This window comes from Panthera pardus, unplaced genomic scaffold (assembly GCF_024362965.1).
Source record: "Panthera pardus isolate Hobbes unplaced genomic scaffold, ASM2436296v1 HiC_scaffold_13, whole genome shotgun sequence".
Lineage (NCBI taxonomy): Eukaryota > Metazoa > Chordata > Mammalia > Carnivora > Felidae > Panthera > Panthera pardus.
Genome location: NW_026526688.1, coordinates 116,990,829 through 117,010,567, shown reverse-complemented (window position 1 = coordinate 117,010,567; position 19,739 = coordinate 116,990,829). Strand labels below are relative to the sequence as shown.

Here is a 19,739-nt window from a genome sequence, read left to right as displayed (position 1 = left end):
CCTAAAGCAGGCTCCAGGTTCTGAGCTGTCAGCACAGAGCCCGATGCAAGCCTCAAACCCATGACCTGAGCCGAAGTCAGAAGCTCAACTGACTGAGCCACCCAGGAGCCCCTAAAAGTAGACTTAAAGATAGGTAGAATCTATCCTGATCCTCTCTATACAACAAAAAGGGTAATCTATATTATACATACGAGCCATAGAGAGATGTGGTATATGCAGCAAGCACTGTGGCAATGTATGGCACTTTGTAAAGGTAACAGAACTGAGGCACAGTACAGACAGCCCTTTCTCAGAGCCTCAGAATAATAAATTAGTAATAAATCTTGAGTGAGAACTTCATTATATGAAGTTCAGACTGGTTGTTTCTTTAGATTTAAAACCAAGTTGTTGCTATCAGTTTGCTTTTTAAATACCTATTTTGTTGTTTAAACAAAGCAATGCATGTACATGGTTAAAAAAATGACATCAGGGGGCGCTGGGTGGCTCAGTCGGTTGAGCATCGGACTTCAGCTCGGGTCATGATCTCGCGGTTTGTGAGTTCGAGCCCCGCGTCAGGCTCTGTGCTGACAGCTCAGAACCTGGAGCCTGCTTCCGATTCTGTGTCCCCCTCTCTCTCCACCCCACCCCTGCTTGTGCTCTGTCTCTGTCTTTCAAAAAATGAATAAACATGAAAAAATTAAAATTAAAAAAAAAAATGACATCAGTACCCACCTCTCTCTAATTCAGATCCACTTTTAGAACAACCTACTTTCACCTCTTTAACTTACCTTAGGTCTAGTGATTATCTACATCTCCCCAAATAATATATTTGTATGATAATTTTTTACTTTACCAATTTTAGAGATTATCTACTGTTTCCAATGCTAAGAGAAAATTTTGTTTCATTTGACCCCAACGTATTCCTCTTAAATTCTCTACTGACCAATCTTAACACACTATAGCTTGATTCCAATGTTCCACCAAACACAGTATTTCTTGACCCTACTAACTGGCTTTTTACCTCATTCTCCTCATTCTTCTTTCTCTCTCCTAATTTCTATCTTCTGCATTTTCATTTTTTCTTCATTTCAAGGTGGTAAATGTTCTACAATCACACTGAATTTTCTGTGCTTTTCCTATTAGTGTATTTCCAAAATTTTTCTAATCATAGGAAAAACTTGGGAGTGCTTGTTTAAAAAAAAAAAGTCTTTGGACCCCCCATACCTAGGGAACCAGAATCTTTTTTCAAAAAAATTTTTAATGTTTTATTTATTTCTTTTGAGAGAGAGAAAGACAGAGAGCAAGCAAGGGGCGGGCAGAGAGAGAGGGAGACACAGAATCCAAAGCAGGCTCCAGGCTCTGAGCCGTCAACACAGTGCCAGATGCGGAGCAGCTTGAATCCACGTACTGTGAGATCATGACCTGAGCTGAAGTCAGAGGCTTAACTGACTGAGCCACCCAGGAGACCCGGGAATCAGAATCTTTTTTTTTTTTTTTAACGTTTATTCATATTTTGAGAGACAGAGCGTGAGTGGGGGAGGGGCAGAGAGAGAGAGGGAGACAGAATCTAAAGAAGGCTCCAGGCTCTGAACTGACAGCACAGAGCCCGACGCGGGGATGGAACTCATAGACCGTTAGATCATGACCTGAGCTGAAGTCAAACGCTTAACCGACTGAGCCAACCAGGCGGCCCCCGGGGAATCAGAATCTTAAGAAGAGATCTGGATATCTAGATTTTTAGCAAGCACCCGCAAATAATTCTTACACTGAAGTAAGTTTGAGAAGCATTGTCTATGTGCTGATTTTTGGCCAAGTATAGTGTTACAGTTAAATTTCCTTTCCTGTTTGGCTTCTATTTTGACTTGTGCTTCTAATTATGTTTCTCCCATTGTCAGTCATAATCATATCTATAAATTATTCAAATGCCTCACAGATTCCACAGAGACTATGGAATTCTCTCTTTACACAGTTCCCTTTGAAATCGCTATCCTCTTGGTACAACACGGACTGAATGCTTTTTTGGCACCCTAAGATTTTGCTTCTTTGGTCTCCAGCTCAGCTCTGTTTTCTGGACCCCATGCACTCATCCATCTTTTTTGGTTTACTTACTTGTTTTGCTGGAGCTTATCCCTAATTTGTGTTCTGTAAGAAAGGATGCATACAAGGTAAATTTCCCAAGTCCTTAAATGTCTGAAATATCTTTATTTGGTCTTCAGTCTAGATTAATGTTGTCTGGATAAATTGTAGGGGGAAAATTCTTCTCTCTCAGAATTTTTAAGGCACTACTCCAGTCTTTAAGCATTCATTTATGCTGGTAAGTCACATACCAGTTTGATTATCATTCCTTTGCAGGTGACCTGTTCTCCCTCCCTCCTCTGTCCCCAGCCCCAGGACTTTCAGAATCTTCTTTATAAAAGCCTCAGTTTTCTGAGATTTTATAATGCGTCTGGGACTAGGAATGCTTAGGTCCTTAAATTCTTAGATCTCTTCTGTTATCTATCCCTTTGTAATTACCCCTCCATTCCTTCTGACACTTGTCAGAAGTGTTGGTTGGGGTCGGTAGGAGCCTAAGTGCTAGAATGTAGAAGGCTCTGCTGGGGCAATACCATCAGGTTGTTCTACTTCCCTCCAAACACTTTCTTCAATTTCTGTAGAGGAAGCCAGCCAATCCCACAAGTCCTAAACCTGCATGGTAAGCATCTGTGTGCTATTCCATAATAAAACTTATATTGACCCCTCGATAAGTGCCACATCCCACCCACAACCACTCTGAGGTTCTGCAAGGAGCCTGGCTTCTTCTTAAACTACAGACCCTTGACACATATACTTAAGCTGGGATTTCATACATGCTGTTTCATCAATAACCACAGTTACATCTATTTTTCATGTTCCATAAATATTTTGAAATCTCCCGCTCTGATGAGTCCTTCTTATTTGTTGTTTTAGGGTTATCCTTTTTTATTCACTTACTATCAATTCAATAGGAAATTTATTAGAGGGAAAATCCAACAAACAACTGTAGTCACCCTACCATCCTGTCTTGATATTTCACTTTGTCAAAAATCAGACAGCATCCCTGAGCATAAACTAATGAATTCTTTCAGGCCCATCAATATACATACACTTGACATCGCCAATGTCAAAACTTTCCCTTCAACTAGACTGAATTGAGATTTTATTCTATTATTTTGTAAATTACCTATGTTTTTCTCTCATAACACCAAGTTGTATCAGGATCAAAGTTTATTAATGGTATTAGTAAGTTTATTAATGGTATTAGTAAATGAGAAAATGGAATGGAATGCAAAACCGGTATTTGGTTACATGTACATATACAAAATAGCTACATGGATGCCAAGTACCAACAAACTATTACATATTATTACTAAAAGCATTTCTAGAGACTTACTGGAAGCTTTAACAATGAAGAATACCAAGTACAAATAATTCTTCAATATTCACACAATAACCATAATGTTCTACATGTTCTACACAGAATTCAAATTCCATGGTATGAGCCAACTTAAAAAAAAAGGTTACAAAACTCATATATTTAAGACTCAAACACACATTGTGTGGATTATTCACAGAAAATTTTAGTAAGTTCAAATGTATGGTACATTCAACTGCAGATTCTATCACCTACCACTCAAATGATGTACTTAAAAGAAAACCAGTAGTAATTTTAACTTAAGCACATAGTTACTATAAATGATAAAATAAATTCATTCATTGTTAAAGAACTGCATGATTCATTCTCATGCTAAATAAAGCAATGTGAATTACCTACAGCATTGTTTCTCTAAATAAACCAGTCACTTGCTCCCTACTATCCCATAGTAACAAAAGTGCAAACTATGAAAAGCATAGCTTCTACTCATCTTTTGAGAAAATGTAAAAAACCTGAAATATTGAATTTTCAAGTTATTAGCAAAACAAAAACATACAGACTACCAAAGGAACATTGACATGCAGTGCTTATCTTTGGTCCCATATAAACAAGTCTAACTTCATCATGATTTCACAATTAATTCAAAAGACTGCAGGGCAGTATCCATTAAAACTGAGGCCTAGGAATTAATACATCGAGACATATTCAAAAGATTCAATTTTATCTGCATCCTGTTGTTTTCACCCTTCACAGATTATGACAAGAATTTTGGTCTTATATCTTGAACTCAAAAAAAAAAAAAAAGGAAATAACATAAGTTAAATATTTACCATATGCCATGTGTGCAACACTGATCATATTTACACATTTAACTACCACAGCAGTTCTATAATATTATTAGCATTATCCCCATTTTGCTGATGGAGAAATTGAGCTGAGGCCCAAGACCATTAAGACATGCTTATTAGTGTAGAATTGTTTCTTTGATACACACATGCTTTGGGAAGTTTCAGAAATCATCTCACCCAGTGCTTCCCCAACTTAATTCCATAAAACTCTGGAGTCACTATGATATTAACAAATGTGATGAGAAATAAGGGCTCTAGGAGTCAAAATTTTAGGACAAGTTACTTCACATCAGAACTTCCCAGAACTTTAATACGCACACTGTGACTCTCCAAGATGGTGATAAAATGGGAAGTGTTCTGCTCATTTATTAAACCATGAAGCCCTCTGTTTAAAGAAACCTAATAATAAACTATGGTACATCTGTGCTCAACTCGGCACAGTTTGGGAAATGATCATCTAGTCCAATTTCCTCTTTCTATAGTTTAAAAAAATGAATTACAGATAAGTTAAATGACTCACTCAAGGCCACACAGAAAGTTAATAAAGGGACAGGGCTGGCACCAAAGGGGCCTGGTGATTCCCTGCAAGATCCCTTTTCCTCTACATCATTCTGTCTCACTTCACTACTGTTTCTAAAAAGTCCACACTAATTAAAAAGGAAAAAACAAAGAAAGTATTAAAGTTATCATTTATTCTGATTCTTCTGAATAGCAGTAAAGAGAAAGCATTTGCAGATATGAAGCTCAAAAATGGTCTACCTCCCAATGCAGTAGTATTTCAGGGAATTGGGATATATTTGGAAATGTGGGAAATGATTCCACTGTAATAATGCTGAATAACACTTTTCAGCCAAGTGTTTATTTTTTTTAATGCTTTTTTTTTTTTTTTTTTTGAGAGAGAGAGACAGAGCATGAGTTGGGGAGGGGCAGAGAGAGAGAGAGGGAGACACAGAATCCCAAGCAGGCTCCAGGTTCTGAGCTGTCAGCTCATAGTCTGACATGGGGCTTGAACCCACGAACCACGAGATCATGACCTGAGCCGAAGTAAGACGCTTAACAGAATGAGCCACCCAGGCGCCCCTCATATTTTTCTTTGAAGTCACGTACAACTACACTCTACTACTGCATATAGACACTGCCAGAGTTCAAAATACCCAATCTGAGACCATCCTTAAAAGGAGCAATGTGTTCACTGTTTTCCTCGTACTCCCTCACACTGAAGGGGTTTCCTTTCACTTTTCCTACCCCTGCCAGCAAGCAGTACACAGTCCTGGGCCAAGGATGCCATCTGGTGTTTTGGTTCAGGAACTGTTTAACCCCACATAACCTTCCAATTACAACCTCACCACCTGGCCCCTCCCCCAAACCACCCTTCCTTCCAATTCTTGCACATTTACCTCAGGAAACCTTTTTTCTTGTTTTCTGTCATTTATCCTAACTGGGTAAAAAAGATATCTCTGGCGTTCTAGTTAAGGACAACTCATGAGTCTGAAATACACTTGTAGCTAGAGAAACCAACCATGGTGAGTGGCCAATTCCGCCCTGGAGATGGCCTAATAGAGGCCCTGTCCAAGAGAGAATGTCAGAATATCTAATATTGATCCAACACCTTCAATCAATGAATGGCAGCACCAACAAGGACCTTGAAGATCAAACGCTAGGTCAACTGCATTATTTTACAACTAAAGACACTGGCCCTGTATGAAATGAAGCAATCACCTGCCCAAATAACAGGAAGTGAGAGCTCATACCGCAAAGTCAGGATTAAGGACTCTCTATTCCAAAGCCAGGAGTCAGTCAACTATGTCATATACTCTAGGCTCCTCAAGATATTTTTTCTCAGCCAACATGCAAGTAAAATATTTTTCAGTGTCTTTATATTTTCCTTAATTACTATATAATAATGTAATATATTGGTATGACTCTCATGAAAGCAGGGCCCATAATGAAAATCTCCCCAGTGCCATGTCTAACAGTGTCTAGCACACTTCATAAATACATACTGACGTTTTTGGTCTACTATTAACTGTACTTCTTGCAAATCTAGAATAATTTTACCATGCCATGTATGTTAGACAAGCTTTTATCTACTCAAAAACCTAAATGCCATTTCATAACACTCTTTCAATAGAAAACGGTGCCCAAAGTCATCACATCATACATAACCTTTGGGAACACATTCATTCAGAAACTTGGGACTTCTTGTTAAGGGTTCCTCTCCACCTGATCAGTCTTGACTAAACAAGGATGTAAAAAAAATATGTACCAAAGAGGAAAAAAGCAACCAATTTTGAAGAATATGGGTATTTCACTATCAGTTGCATCATAATCCTAAGAGTATACAAATTCAGTTTCCTTTTCCATAAAATACCCTTCGACGCTAAGTTCAGTTAAGGATACGTGTAAACATTTTATAAATTACATGTATCAATGAGACAAGTATTATTAATAATAATTTATATTCTATACACTCTGACTAATCACTACATACACTTCACCATGTAATCTTTACAGTCCTGTTTCACAGATAAGACAAAAAACAAGGCGTAGCAAAGTCAGAAACTCATCAGAGGTCACAGAGCCAAGAGCTGAAAAATCCAGGATTCGGGCTTAAATCTGAAAGCCTCCAAAGCTGGTACTCCTACGAGATGGGCGGTCAGGCAAGGCCGACTTCACAGAAAGAGTACTCCTACCCTTAGGGCTCTGAAATCAATGAGGCATGAAAGCAACTCGACCAACCTCGCTATTTTCACGTTATTGCTAACCTACACGGTGCAACGTGGGGCTGCAAAGAAAAATGAGAATAACGGGAACCGGGGTCATTTTCCGACTTGGCCGGCCAGCTCAGCGCCCCGCAATTCGTGTCGCCCTCTGGGGCTTGTTCAATGTGAGGAGGACACTGGCTACCCTGAGGCCCACTAGGCTCTTGACGCAGCACAGCATTCAAAGTGCCAACCTGTGAGTATAAATTCATGCTTCTGAGACAAGATCCTTGGCCAGAGTCGCCCCAGAAAAAGACCCACGGGACGAGACACTTCCAAAGTTCTGCCTGCCTCTCCAACTGCAGGCGGCCCTCCCCGGGAGGAGGAGCTTGATTACGCGCCCGAGAAAGCCGTCCAGAGGGCGGATTCTGCGCTTCCCTCCCACGACTAAATTACGTTGAGCCCGGAATGGCGGCAGGGGCTCGCCTAAGGCTGCGCGGCCGCAGCGGGGTACCGCGGGCGCCCCTGCGCGCTCCGCGCCCGGCTCGGAGAGGGCGGTTGGCCGCGCCCAGGGCGACTCGGCGCGGCGCCGCCGGCTGCCCTGCGTCTCTGCGCTCCGCCTTTGGGGGTTGGGTTCGCCGTCCCCTTCGCTGGCTGCTCCGTGGCTCTGCGCGGGCCCCCGCGTGCGGGCAGGCGGCCTGGGCCGCTCGGCCACCCAAAGGAAGGAGGGAGGAGGCCGCGCGGACCATACAGGCTCCAGCCCGAGCCTCCTCTAGGCGCGCCGTCCGCGGGAGTCCCCGCGAGCTACTTACTGAAGAAGAGGCGGTAATCGGGGGTGTAGGGCTGGCCGCGCTCCTCCGTGCGGTAGAGGGCCATGGCGCGGTGCGGCCCGGACCCTGTACTCGTAACCGGGGGCAAGCGGGCAGCAGCTGGGGCCCACGCGCGCCAGCCCCAACCCGTGCGCAGGAGCGGCAGCAGCACGCGCATGGCGTAGACGGCGGTTCGGCTCTGCGCTGGGCGGTGCTGGGGTCCTGGCAGAGCCTCGCGCCGGCGTCCCCTACTGGCCGGAGTCAACACTCTGGCCCCGGGTCTGGATCTGGATCCCCCACCCCAGCCAATCTCTGGTTGGAGAAACGGGAGAAATGGGAGTGCCCAGCAAATTGCAGTAAGGTACACTGTATATGAGCAGTGAGGTCAGGGTTCAAAGGTAAACAAGACAGCGTCCAGCACCCCTGAGGAGCTCATGGTCACTTATTAATGTGTATATGCGTTCGTGCCTTCACCAATCCAGTCAATATTTACTGTCATAATATTATCTTTATTATAATGATATATTGAGTGATAATTATGTGCCAGGTGCTGCTCTAGATGATGTCCAATGTAGGGGACAAGCATCACACACACAAAAACATCGTAAGAATGATCAGACCTCCTTGTGAAGATTTGACCTTGACACTGACTTCTAGAGCAAAAAAAAAAACATTAACTTCTGTGCAAAGATGTTTGTATCATCAATGCTATCTCCTGCATGAAGCCTTTCCTATTTAACCAAACTAAAGGTGATTTAGCCTTTCTTTTTCTTATATTTTCACTTCTACAGTGGCACTTGGTACTGTACCCAGGTCTTTGTAAACATATTTCACCCTGACCAACCCACTGGATTGTTAATGTGCTAAACACTTAGGAATTAAGATTTAGCATCCTTGCTGGTTGTGGCAGCATGCCCTGCATAAAATAATGGCTCCTCTGTCGTGGCGGTAAATTGCTCCTGGAAGTCCCTTTTTACCAAATTTTTCTATTAGCATATGAAATTCTAGTTATTCACTTTCCAGAAAAACTTGTGAAAACAGTTGTTGCTAAGTAGTATCTCCACTTCACATTCTTTCCCCATCTCAATTCAGATGAGCTTCCTCCACCTTCTTAAGATCATCAATGTCCTCCTTGTCAATATAAAGTTCAATTCTCACAAATCAAAGAGAGAATCCAGAAGAAAGCAGTAAAAAAGTTTTTTTCATTAGAAATTAAAACTTAATGTTAAATATCTGTTATTCAGTTAAAAGTGAAAGCAAAAAGTAGCAATTTTACAGAAAGAGGCAAAAAAATGCATTTAAGATCTTTGTGAAAACTAAGTGAAATGGTTTTAATGAAAAGAGAAGGCATTTTTAAAATCATCTCTTAAAGCACTGTAATAAAAATTGGCTTCTAAGTGAACTGTTCCTGTGCTCAATGAATACATAAATTCATGAAAAATATAATTCTAACTTAAAATCACGCCTCTTACAAGACAAACATCTTTGCACAGATTGTTAATTAAGTTACATTGATTACGTCATGATTATGGATCTGATTCCAGTCTAAACTAGTTTTTTTTTTCCTCTGTTCTATAGCTACAAGTACATCCCCTGGTTCTCGATGTTAACAAGATAGACAAGATTTTTAAAAAATTGGCTGAAACAAACCTTTACTTACAAAATTCTGTAGGCAGAAATGTTACCAAGATGGCTCTATAGCTATCATGTAACTTTATAGAGAGAGAATAATACTTATATCTAGATGGTGGTCGGGATTTTGATCAACATAAATGTCTGGAGGTAGGTGAAACAGAGCTCTCCCATATTAGAGACCCAAGTTACTTCTATTTCGTTGTTCTTCTGTGTTTGGTTTCCATTGCTAAGGTCACCCTAATAGTTTAAAATGACTACTACAGCTCCAGCCATCACATCTTCATTTCACCTAGTAAGAAAGGAGGAAAAAAAACAAAAACAAAAAGAAGGGTGTGCCCCTTCCCCTAAGAACACATCCCAAAAACTATATATACTACTTTTACTTGCATTGCATTGAGCAGCACTTAGTCTACGGGCCACAACTAACTATAAACTAGGAACCTTTTTTCTGGGTCATCAGAGGCCTGGATACAAAGTAGGAGCCATACTACTACAGACGAAGGGAAAAATGAATAATGGAGGACAAACTTCAGTCTGCCACAAATGTCATTTTCTTTCCCAACAGTCCAACTTCCTTGGAAAGGTCTGTGGGAATTCTACACATTTCTACTGCAACTGTGAACTGAGTTCACATTCTTCGCTACTGAGCACCTGAGTTCTTTCAATATCACAAGAATTATTTCAGGACAGTTAAAATTACAAGACTGGTCTACCCAATTTCCAGAAAGGATCTCTAGAAGATATTGTTAATAACCATTTAGATTCTCTACTTAGATTGTAGATCATAAAATGTTTTTGTCAACAGTGGTGGCTTTGTAATGTGTCAGCTTCCTTAAGCTAATCTGTAGGGCGGGCTCTCCCGTAAAAGGTCGGGGCGGGGAGTTTCTTTTGTGCATACATCACAGTGGCTGTATAATTTTATTGTTTCCTCATGTAGAAAAAAAAGCTTAACTGTTCTATTAACTTTTGAAGTTCAGATGTTTCAACAAGACAAACCCCACTGAGACAAAATTGTGGGCTATTTTCTAATGGTCTATAGATTCTCAGAATAAGATTAAACCCCACAGAATATTCTGGAGCTTAAGTAGCTCCAGTTAGAGTTGTCAGAGTAGAACCAAAATCACTGGGCCTTTATACTCCAGTAATTGGATATGGGCTTCCCTGGAAAGGGTATGACATGGGCAAAGCAGCTAAGGCCATCCCTAAGAAGGCTTGACAACTAAAGTGAAAGACTTTTGTTAAAGATGGTACAAAACCAGTGTTTTCCACAGCTGTGAAACTGTGCTAGAGATAGGAGTTGGAGCTAGAGAAAAATGAGATAGTGATCCCAGTTCTGTTTTTGCTTTTAGCATTGGTTTAAGTGTAATACAAAATCTAACTTGGATAGAGTTGTCATTTTCTGAAATGCTGAATTATCCTAATGGGAAATAAAAGAATTTTGGAATTGTGGAGTAGTCATTTATGTGTGATATTTTGTAAAAGCAGCATATGTCTCTCAAATTCATTATTGTCCTTACCTATAACAGGTAAATAAATAGGTTTAAAAATGTACTAGTTGCCATTGCTCATGCTTGTGAGCCAATCAAAATATGACAGGGGCCCCTGGATGGCTCAGTATGTTAAGCATCCGACTCTTGGTTTCAGCTCAGGTCATTATCTCATGGTTGGTGAGTTCAAGCCCTGCATTGGGCTCTGTGCTGACAGTGTGGAGCCTGCTTGGGATTCTCTCTCTCTCTCTCTCTCTCTCTCTCTCTCTCTCCTCTCTCTCTCTCTCTGTCCCTCCCCTACACATGCTCTCTCTCTCCCTCTCTCTGTCCCTCCCCTACACATGCTCTCTCTCTCTCTCTCTCTGTCCCTCCCCTACACATGCTCTCTCTCTCTGTCCCTCCCCTACACATGCTCTCTAAATAAATAAATAAATAAATAAATAAATAAATTTTGTAAAAAAGTGGTTTAATACATACACACACACACACACAAAGAACTCTTAAAAATAAGAAAATAAACAATTTTAACAATGAGTAAAAGAGGGGCGCTTGGGTGGCTCAGTCAGTTAAGCAACAGACTCTTGATTTCCGCTCAGGTTATGATCTCATGGTCGTGAGACTGAGTCCCATGTTGGGCTCTGTGCTGAGCAAGGAGCCTGCTTAATATTCTTTCTCCCTCTACCCCTCCCCCCTTGCACTCCCTCTCAAAAACCAAACAAATAAATAAAAATAAAAATGGGTAAAAGAACAAAATAGAAATACTACAAAGTGATTGAATAAGCTTGTGGGTGATAGAGGCTAATAGTCCCCCAACATCAGTACTCCCCTTCTTTTATAACAAAATAATTTTTTACTTTTCCAAATAAGAACTGTACTTTCCAGCTTCCCTTACAATAGGTATGAGCATGTAACTAAAGTCCACCAGTGGGATATCTAGGAACATTCTTCAGTAAAATGTGGTGTACATATATACATAACAATATTATTCAGTCATGAGAAAGAAGGGAATCCTGAAATTTGTGGCAACATGGATGGACTTGAAGGCATTATGCTAAGTGAAATAAGCCAGGCAGAGACAAATACTTCATGATCTCATTTATATGAGCAATATTTTTAAAAAGGAGGTGAAGCAAACTCAGGAAGAGTAGAATGTAGCTGCCAGAGACTAGCAGGTGGAGGAAATAGGGAGATGGTGGTCAAAAGGTACAAATTATAAGTTCTAGGGATGTAACGTACAGTATGACGACTATACTTAGTAATCATTATATACTTGAAAACTGCTAAGAGAATAGCAAGAGATCTTAAATGTTTGCACCACACACACAAAAAAAGATAATTATGTCAGGAGATGAAGCTATTAACTAAGCTTATTTTGGTAATCATTTTGCAATACACACACACACACACACACACACACATATATATATATATATATATGCAATATACACGTATCAAATCGTCACACTAGACACCTTAAACTTACACGATGCTATATATCAATTATAGCTCAATAAAGCTAGGGTGGGGAAAATAAGGAGGCAGGTACATCATCCTTTACCTTTTCCTCTTCATCATTTCTTGCATTCTGTTACTTAGAACTTGGATGCTCCCTTGTCCATGAAGATAAGGGTCACAACTTTGAGGAATGGAGCTGTGAACTGAAAGGAGCTTGTTTGTACCCCACAGGACTTTGTGGAGCAGAGCTACCGTATTAGCTCTAGAATACATATCCCTGGACTTCTACATGAGAGACAAATAAATATCTTATTTAAACCACCAATATTCTTTTTTTGTTTCTGTTTTCTGGTTCTCCCAGCTGAATTTAATTCTCATCTTAATTTTCTTCTTTTTGCAAAACAAAATTTGTTAGGAGAAATTCAGACTAATTGAAGACCGACCCCCACTTTACTACCTATCTAATTTCATTCAAAATATTGTGAAAATATTCCATGAACTGTTACTTATCAAGTATTTAAACTAAGTTACTTGTATTACTAAGGGAAAAAATATGTAATGATTTCAACTCTAAAAGCCAAATGAAATGATATTACAAGAGAACTTTAGGCCCTCGGAGCCCGGCGCCGCCGTCATGTCTTCAGGGGCCTGCGTGAACAGCCTTCCACACTGGGTGGAGCAGCTCAAGCTGGTGGAGAGGGTCAAGGGCTCACAGGCAGCTGCAGAGCTTCAACAGTTACCTGTGCGCCGAATGCCTGCGAGGGTGCCCTGTAAGTTTAAGGTGTTCCATCTGGAAGCAACGCCTTCCAGGAGCCCAGATCCTGTGCTTTATCCTAAAGGCTGTAGGGAAGAAGTTCACTAGGGAATGCTTTTAAGCACAAAGTGATGAATAGCTGCCTCCAAGTCACAAGAAAACACTTTTCTCCAGCCAAATGACTTTAGATATTTCAGACCTTTCCTGTGGCCTGGTGCTATAGCCAAAATTCTATAAAAATTGATGAATTTTTCCACTCAGATAAGGAGACTGGGTGAAGGAGTAGACTTTAAGTAATAATGGCCTGAGTTCTTCTCAGGCCATTTTATTCTATAAAATAAAGTTCTTTTATATGTAAGACAAACAAAAATGTTGCCACCAAATACACCTCTTTCATAAGCGAATTACTGGTGTTTCTATATGCCTGGAATATTATGTTCATTTTATTTACTGGATGTTTACATTTTGGGAAGGAAAACATTTTTGTTTGTTAAAAAATTGAATATTTATAATTTGTTGTTCTTAAGATTTTTATAGCATATCAAAACTTGTTCATTTCTTGTGAATTTACAGTTTCTACATGAAGACAAACAAGTATAGAAGAGGGGGAAGAATAGGCTTTATCAATCAAATGACGTCTGATTTTTCTATTTTTTTAAAATGTTTATTTATTTTTGAAGGAGAGATAGAGTGTGAGTGGGGGAGGGGCAGAGAGAGAGAGGCAGACACAGAATCCCAAGCAGGCTCCAGGCTCTGAGCTGTCAGCACAGAGCTCAACTCAGGGCTAGAACTCACAAGCTGTGAGATCATGACCTGAGCCAAAGTCAGACGCTTAACTGACTGAGCCACTCAGGCGCCCCATGGTCTGATTTTTCTAAATGAGAAGACTATTTTATTTGTAACACTAAACATCGAAGCTATTTCTTAGCAAACTTGTTATGGAAAGATTCATGTTGGGTTGTGTATTAGATTGCCCCATCCTGTGTGTGAAGCAGAGTTGGTCTTTGTCTTCTTAAGTTCCTCTATTTTATAGTTGTGGTTGTACTTAAAAAAATTTTTAAAAAGGAAAAAAAAAAACCCTACATTATGTATTTAAAAAGATGTTTAAATGTGATCTTCGCAACATTTTAAAAATGATTAAAAACAAAATAATGTGAAAATACTACAGCCTAAATGAATTTTTAATGTCACAGGTAGGTTTTACTTTGATGATGTGCCTTTGATTTAATCTGGGACACTTTTAAAAGGATACTTTATTTGTGTTTGTCATGATCTTTGATGAGCTTGGAAATAAAAACTTCTGCTTAATTCATCATTTTTTTTTAAAAAAGAGAATTTTAGTTGAAATCTTAAGCAGATTGGCAGAAAATTTTTACAAAACACATATCTAATAAGAATCGTATCCAAAATATACCCGAAAAACTCAAAACTCAAAATGAGAAAACAAATAACCAAATGAAAAATAGGGAAAAGCCCCAAAGAGACACATCACTGTAGAAGATATGCAATGGAAATTTGCATATGAAAAGACACTCTACATCGTTAGTCATTGGGGAAATACAAATTAAATCCACAATGAGATATCACTATCTCAGAATAGCTGACATTCGAAACACTGACAACACCAACTGCTTCCAGGATGTGGAGCAACAGGAAATCTCATTAATTGCTATTAAGAACAGAAAATGCTACAGCTACGTTGGAAGACAATTTGGCGGTTTCTTACAAAACTGAACATAGTCTTACTATACATGTCAGTAGTCATGTTGCTTGGTATTTATCAAATGAACTGAAAACTTATGTCCACATGACAACCTACAGATGGATGTTTATAGCAGCTTTATTCATAATTGCCCAAACTGGGAAGCAACCAATATGCCCTTCAATAGGTAATAGGTAAATAAACTGTGGCCCATCAGGACAGTGCCAAAAAGGAAATGAGCTATCAAGCCATGAAGAGACATGCAGAAACTTTAAATGCATGTTACTAAGTAAAAGAAACCAATCGTAAAAGGCTACATACTATATGATTCCAACTGTACGAATTCTGGAAAAGACAAAACTGTGGAGACAATAAAAGGATCAGTGGTCGCCAGAGGTTGGGGTTGGAGGGAGGGATGAACCGGTAGAGCACAGAGGATTTTTAAGGCAGTGCAACTGCTCTCTGTGATTCCATAATGATGGATACATGTCATTATGAAGCCAACTCAGCCCTCCAGCCAACCTAGTAGTCTTCAAACCTTAGCAAACAACCTTAACCTGTGTGACTGATTAACATTTCTTTGTGTATCTATGATCATTCATAGTTCCTAGAAAAAACAGAACACCTCTGCACATCAGGAAACAGAAACCAGACCTCCAGGCACTAAGGAACAGACTTTCTTATACTGAGGAGGGATCTTGGGGCAAGCTGAGGGCAAAATACAGGCTGGCACACCCCCCCTCCCCACTCCCCACCCCCCCAGCAGTTGGACTTTGTGCGATATTCCTCAGACACTCATGGCTACCCAAGAACAAAGAAAAGGAGTTGAAGTGCTTGCCATGGTAATGTGGGAAACTAAGACAAATGAAAAATTAAATTCTCTTAACTGCCTATAGCGCAATGACGAGTCCTTGAGACCAGCAGACTGACCTCCCTCTAGGAGCTCAGCTGCCTCAAGGGTAACACTTTGCTGGGGGCAAAAGAGAACCTTAGCTTAACATTATCCCAAACTTGAGGATCAGGTAAGTCAACTTCCTTTATCTCAACTGCCCTAAGACATATGCTGGCAATCATACTCCAAGCTTATGGCCCCTCAATATACATCTAAAGGATCTCATGACTGAGGTGTTATTAAATGGTAATAAATGGTGTTTCCTAGCAACAACTAGCCCCTCAAGGTCCTGGAAACCTTGCTTCCAAAATTCCTTAGAGAGTTACTGTATCCCTGACACCCTCCCAACCTGAGGGTATATAATGAGTTACCCATCACAACCCCAGTGCAGCTGTTCCTAACCATGGGTCCTGTCCCCATGTTTTAATAAAATCACTTTTTTGTACCAAAGACATCTTCAAGAATTCTTTCTTGGCTGTCGGCTCTGAACCACCCCACCATCACCCCAAAACCTCATCAATACAAGCTCCGAACACTGACATAATGTCTGTAGCCTGTACCATCTAGTCTGTATGTAATCAAGAAATGTTAACTGCCCTAAACTCCTTTAAAAACTCCTGAGCCAGGCAGAAACCTCAGAGTTGGCCTTTGGACAAGAGTCTGCCTTCTCCCCAGGTGGCCAGCCTCCTGAATAAATCTCATATTCGTTTCCGATCAAAGGAATCTTGAGTGTTGGAATCTTGTCTCTTGAGTGTTGGCTTTTCGAGTGACAGGAAGCCAAACTTGGATTTCGGGAACAATCATACATTCGTCAAGATCTATAGATTATACAGCACCAAGAGTGAATTCCAATGTAAATGAAGGAATTTAAGTGACAATAACGCATCAATGTAGGTTTGATTGTAACAAATGTACCACTCTGATGAGGAATATTGATAGTGGGGGATACTGTGCACTTACGTGGGGTGGAAGGGATGAGGGAAGCCTCTGTACCTTCTGCTGAGTTTTGCCGTGAACCTAAAAGTGCTGTGAAAAATAAAAATCAATAAAATAAAAAAGATTCCAAGAGACTTTACATCTCAAAAACTTTTGAAACAATTTTTAGTATAGCCATTTACATTTAGAAAATATATAATTTCTTTTCTTTTGTTATTTTATATCATGTTTTATTTTAACTTCCTAACTAATAGTGCCTGTTAGAGTGTCACTAGTACCTTTAGATGCTGTATTTATAACATTTGTTCTTAACTTAAATTGCTGTTGCTTTAGCATGGGCGTATCACTTTTGCAGGCTAGTCTGCAAAATCATTAATCATTTTAAATTAGGTGGAAGTAGGTTCACCTGAGGGCATTCCACGACAATTTTGCTCTTCCAGAGAATTCTAACATACCCTTCCTTATTATTATTGAGAAAATTGTGCATTGTTTATTTTTAAGTGAATGTCCTCATTTTTATTTTACACAATTTTACCCACCTCCTTCATCACCCTCAACTCCAGTAGCTTGATAGAAAAGCTTAAATTATCAGACGTCCTTTTCTGATGAGTTACTGAACACTTACTTTGAAATATAAAAATTTTCCCACACATACAGCTATTAAATAGCAACTAATTTTAGCTCTCACTTCAAAGGACTTCTTAATGTAGATAGGAAGGCTTCTGAATGAGGCAATAGTTCACTGGTAATCATTTTTCTCTTCATATTTCACAAATATATATCTGCCAGATCCATACCTGTATGATAACTCAGCAGGATGTTTTTATGAAAATTCTCAAAAGGATTGTTCAACTCAAATATTAGGATGTAGCTCTGGTACCTTAAATCAAGAAAGTGAAAAAGAATTGGTCCAAGTGAAAAAGAAGTTCCCAAAGGGTCTGACGCCTCTCATCACCTGACAGAGAGCAAGTGGCAGACAAGTCTCTGTAACCTCAGTCTTGGTGGCTCAGCCTTTGGGATGCTGAACAGCAAAGTGTAAATTTTGTTTTCTGAAGTGACATTGTGTCCAAGTTTTACCTAATTTCCCACTATCAGAAGAGTCCCTGGGAACAAATCTTGGAGAAAAGAACTGTGGGTATCAATACCATACCTGCCTGCACAACAGAACAAGCCAGGACTTAGTGAGGGGGGGTGGGGAGGGGGGTGTGGAGGGGGTGAGGGTCCTGGGCAGGGCTGCAAAGGGCAGCTTCCAGGGCCCATGCATTTTTTTAAATCTTTATTTCTTTTTGAGAGAGAGAGAGAGAGAGAAAAGAGGGAGTGATAGTGTGTGAGCAGGGGAGGAAGAGAGAGGGAGACAGAATCCGAAGCAGGCTCCAGGCTCTGAGCCACCAGCACAGAGCCTGATGCAAGGCTCGAACCCACAAACCATGAGATCATGACCTGAGCTGAAGTCAAAGGCTTAACCAACTGAGCCACTCAGGCGCCCTGGGTCACATGTTCTCTTTGGGTCACCAATGCCCCCATAGAGGCCATTTTTAAATTGCCAGGGTGTTTTCTGATGTTACAGTGATTGAGGAACATTACTGCCATTTAGTGCATAGGGGCCAGGGATACTGTCCATGCTACAACACTTTAAGAAAGCCTTATACAATCAAGTGTTGTCCTGTGTCCTTCATTGCTCTGAAATGTTCCATCAGACATTTGTATAAGTGCAAATCCTGTTTTTTAAAAAATTATGTCAGCCTAAAAACTAATGATATTTTGTATATAACACAAAGTATTTATTGCATTGTTTTAAGATGTGCATGGTATTTCAGACTCTAATATTATATACTGTTCTAGTCTGCATTTGTAGCTTCTTAATTCATGGTGATTCTACATTTGGATGCAAACATATGACCATTTAATATGTCTTTAATATTAGTGCCTAAGCATTTGCATATTGAAATACATATAATTTTGTTACAAATTATTTTACTTTTGTGTTTTCTTTATAAGATGGTTAACCATTACATCAATTTTTTTGAAATTATCCATGTAGTAGGTTTTATCATCTATCAATTTTGTTTCAAGAGAGTAAAGACATTGTTACAAAAGACTTCTTATTAAAATAAAAGTTTAGGGGGGCGCCTGGGTGGCGCAGTCGGTTAAGCGTCCGACTTCAGCCAGGTCACGATCTCGCGGTCTGTGAGTTCGAGCCCCGCGTCGGGCTCTGGGCTGACGGCTCGGAGCCTGGAGCCTGTTTCCGATTCTGTGTCTCCCTCTCTCTCTGCCCCTCCCGCGTTCATGCTCTGTCTCTCTCTGTCCCAAAAATAAATAAAAAAAAAAAAAAAAAAAAAAAAAGTTGAAAAAAAAAATTAAAAAAAAAAAAAATAAAAGTTTAGGGGTGCCTGGGTGGCTCAGTCAGTTAAGCATCCAACTTTGGCTCAGGTCATGATCTCGCAGTTTGTGAGTTCTAGCCCTGAGTTGAGCTCTGTGCTGACAGCTCAGAGCCTGGAGCCTGCTTGGGATTCTGTGTCCCCCTCTCTCTCTGACCCTCCCCTGCTCATGCTCTGTCTCTCTCTGTCTTTAATAAATAGTTACGAGAAAATTAAAAAAAAAAAAAAAGAAAAGTTTAGTTTATCCATTCACCCATAAGAAGAAATGAAGTTCTGATATATTCTTGTATGAACATCAAAAACATTAATGTTAGGGGCACCTGGGTGGCTCAGTTAAATGTGACTCTTGATCTCAGCACAGGTCATGATCTCATGGTTTGTGAGGCTGAGCACTTTTAGTGCAGAGCCTGCTTGGGATTCTCTCTCCCTCTCTCTCTGCCCCTCCCCTGTTTGTGTGCTCTCACTCTCTCTCAAAATAAACTTTAAAAAAAGAAGCATTAATGCTAAGCAAAAGATGCCAGACACAAAGAGTCACATGTCATATGATTCCTTTTATTTGATATATCCAGACCAGGCAAGCCCATAAAGACAAAAAAATATTAGCTGTTGTCAGAAGAATGGGGGGAGGGAGGAATAGGGAGTGATTACCTAAAGAATATGGGGTGTTCTTCCGGGGTGATGAAAATGTTTTGAAACTAGACAGGCGGTGGTTGCACAATATTGTAATCGCACTGGACGCCACTGAATTGAACACTCTAAAATAGTTAATTG

At 40.1% G+C, this 19,739-nt stretch overlaps 1 protein-coding gene and 1 pseudogene across 2 annotated transcripts in view; one reads left to right on the top strand and one right to left on the bottom strand.

Annotated features, from left to right (window-relative positions):
- The window catches only part of PPA2 (inorganic pyrophosphatase 2), an 88,097-nt gene extending 80,065 nt beyond the window's left edge, over positions 1–8,032 (bottom strand). The window contains exon 1 of one of the 2 annotated variants that reach the window (XM_019416411.2): positions 7,733–8,032. In XM_019416411.2, the coding sequence (XP_019271956.1) occupies positions 7,733–7,907 (175 nt within the window). In that variant the 5' untranslated portion in view covers positions 7,908–8,032. The remainder of the gene's footprint in view (positions 1–7,732) is intronic. The other variant, XM_019416401.2, reaches the window with a different exon arrangement.
- Positions 8,033–12,940: 4,908 nt separating this feature from the next.
- LOC109247647 (guanine nucleotide-binding protein G(I)/G(S)/G(O) subunit gamma-10-like) lies at positions 12,941–13,264 on the top strand (annotated as a pseudogene).
- Positions 13,265–19,739: the final 6,475 nt, after the last annotated feature.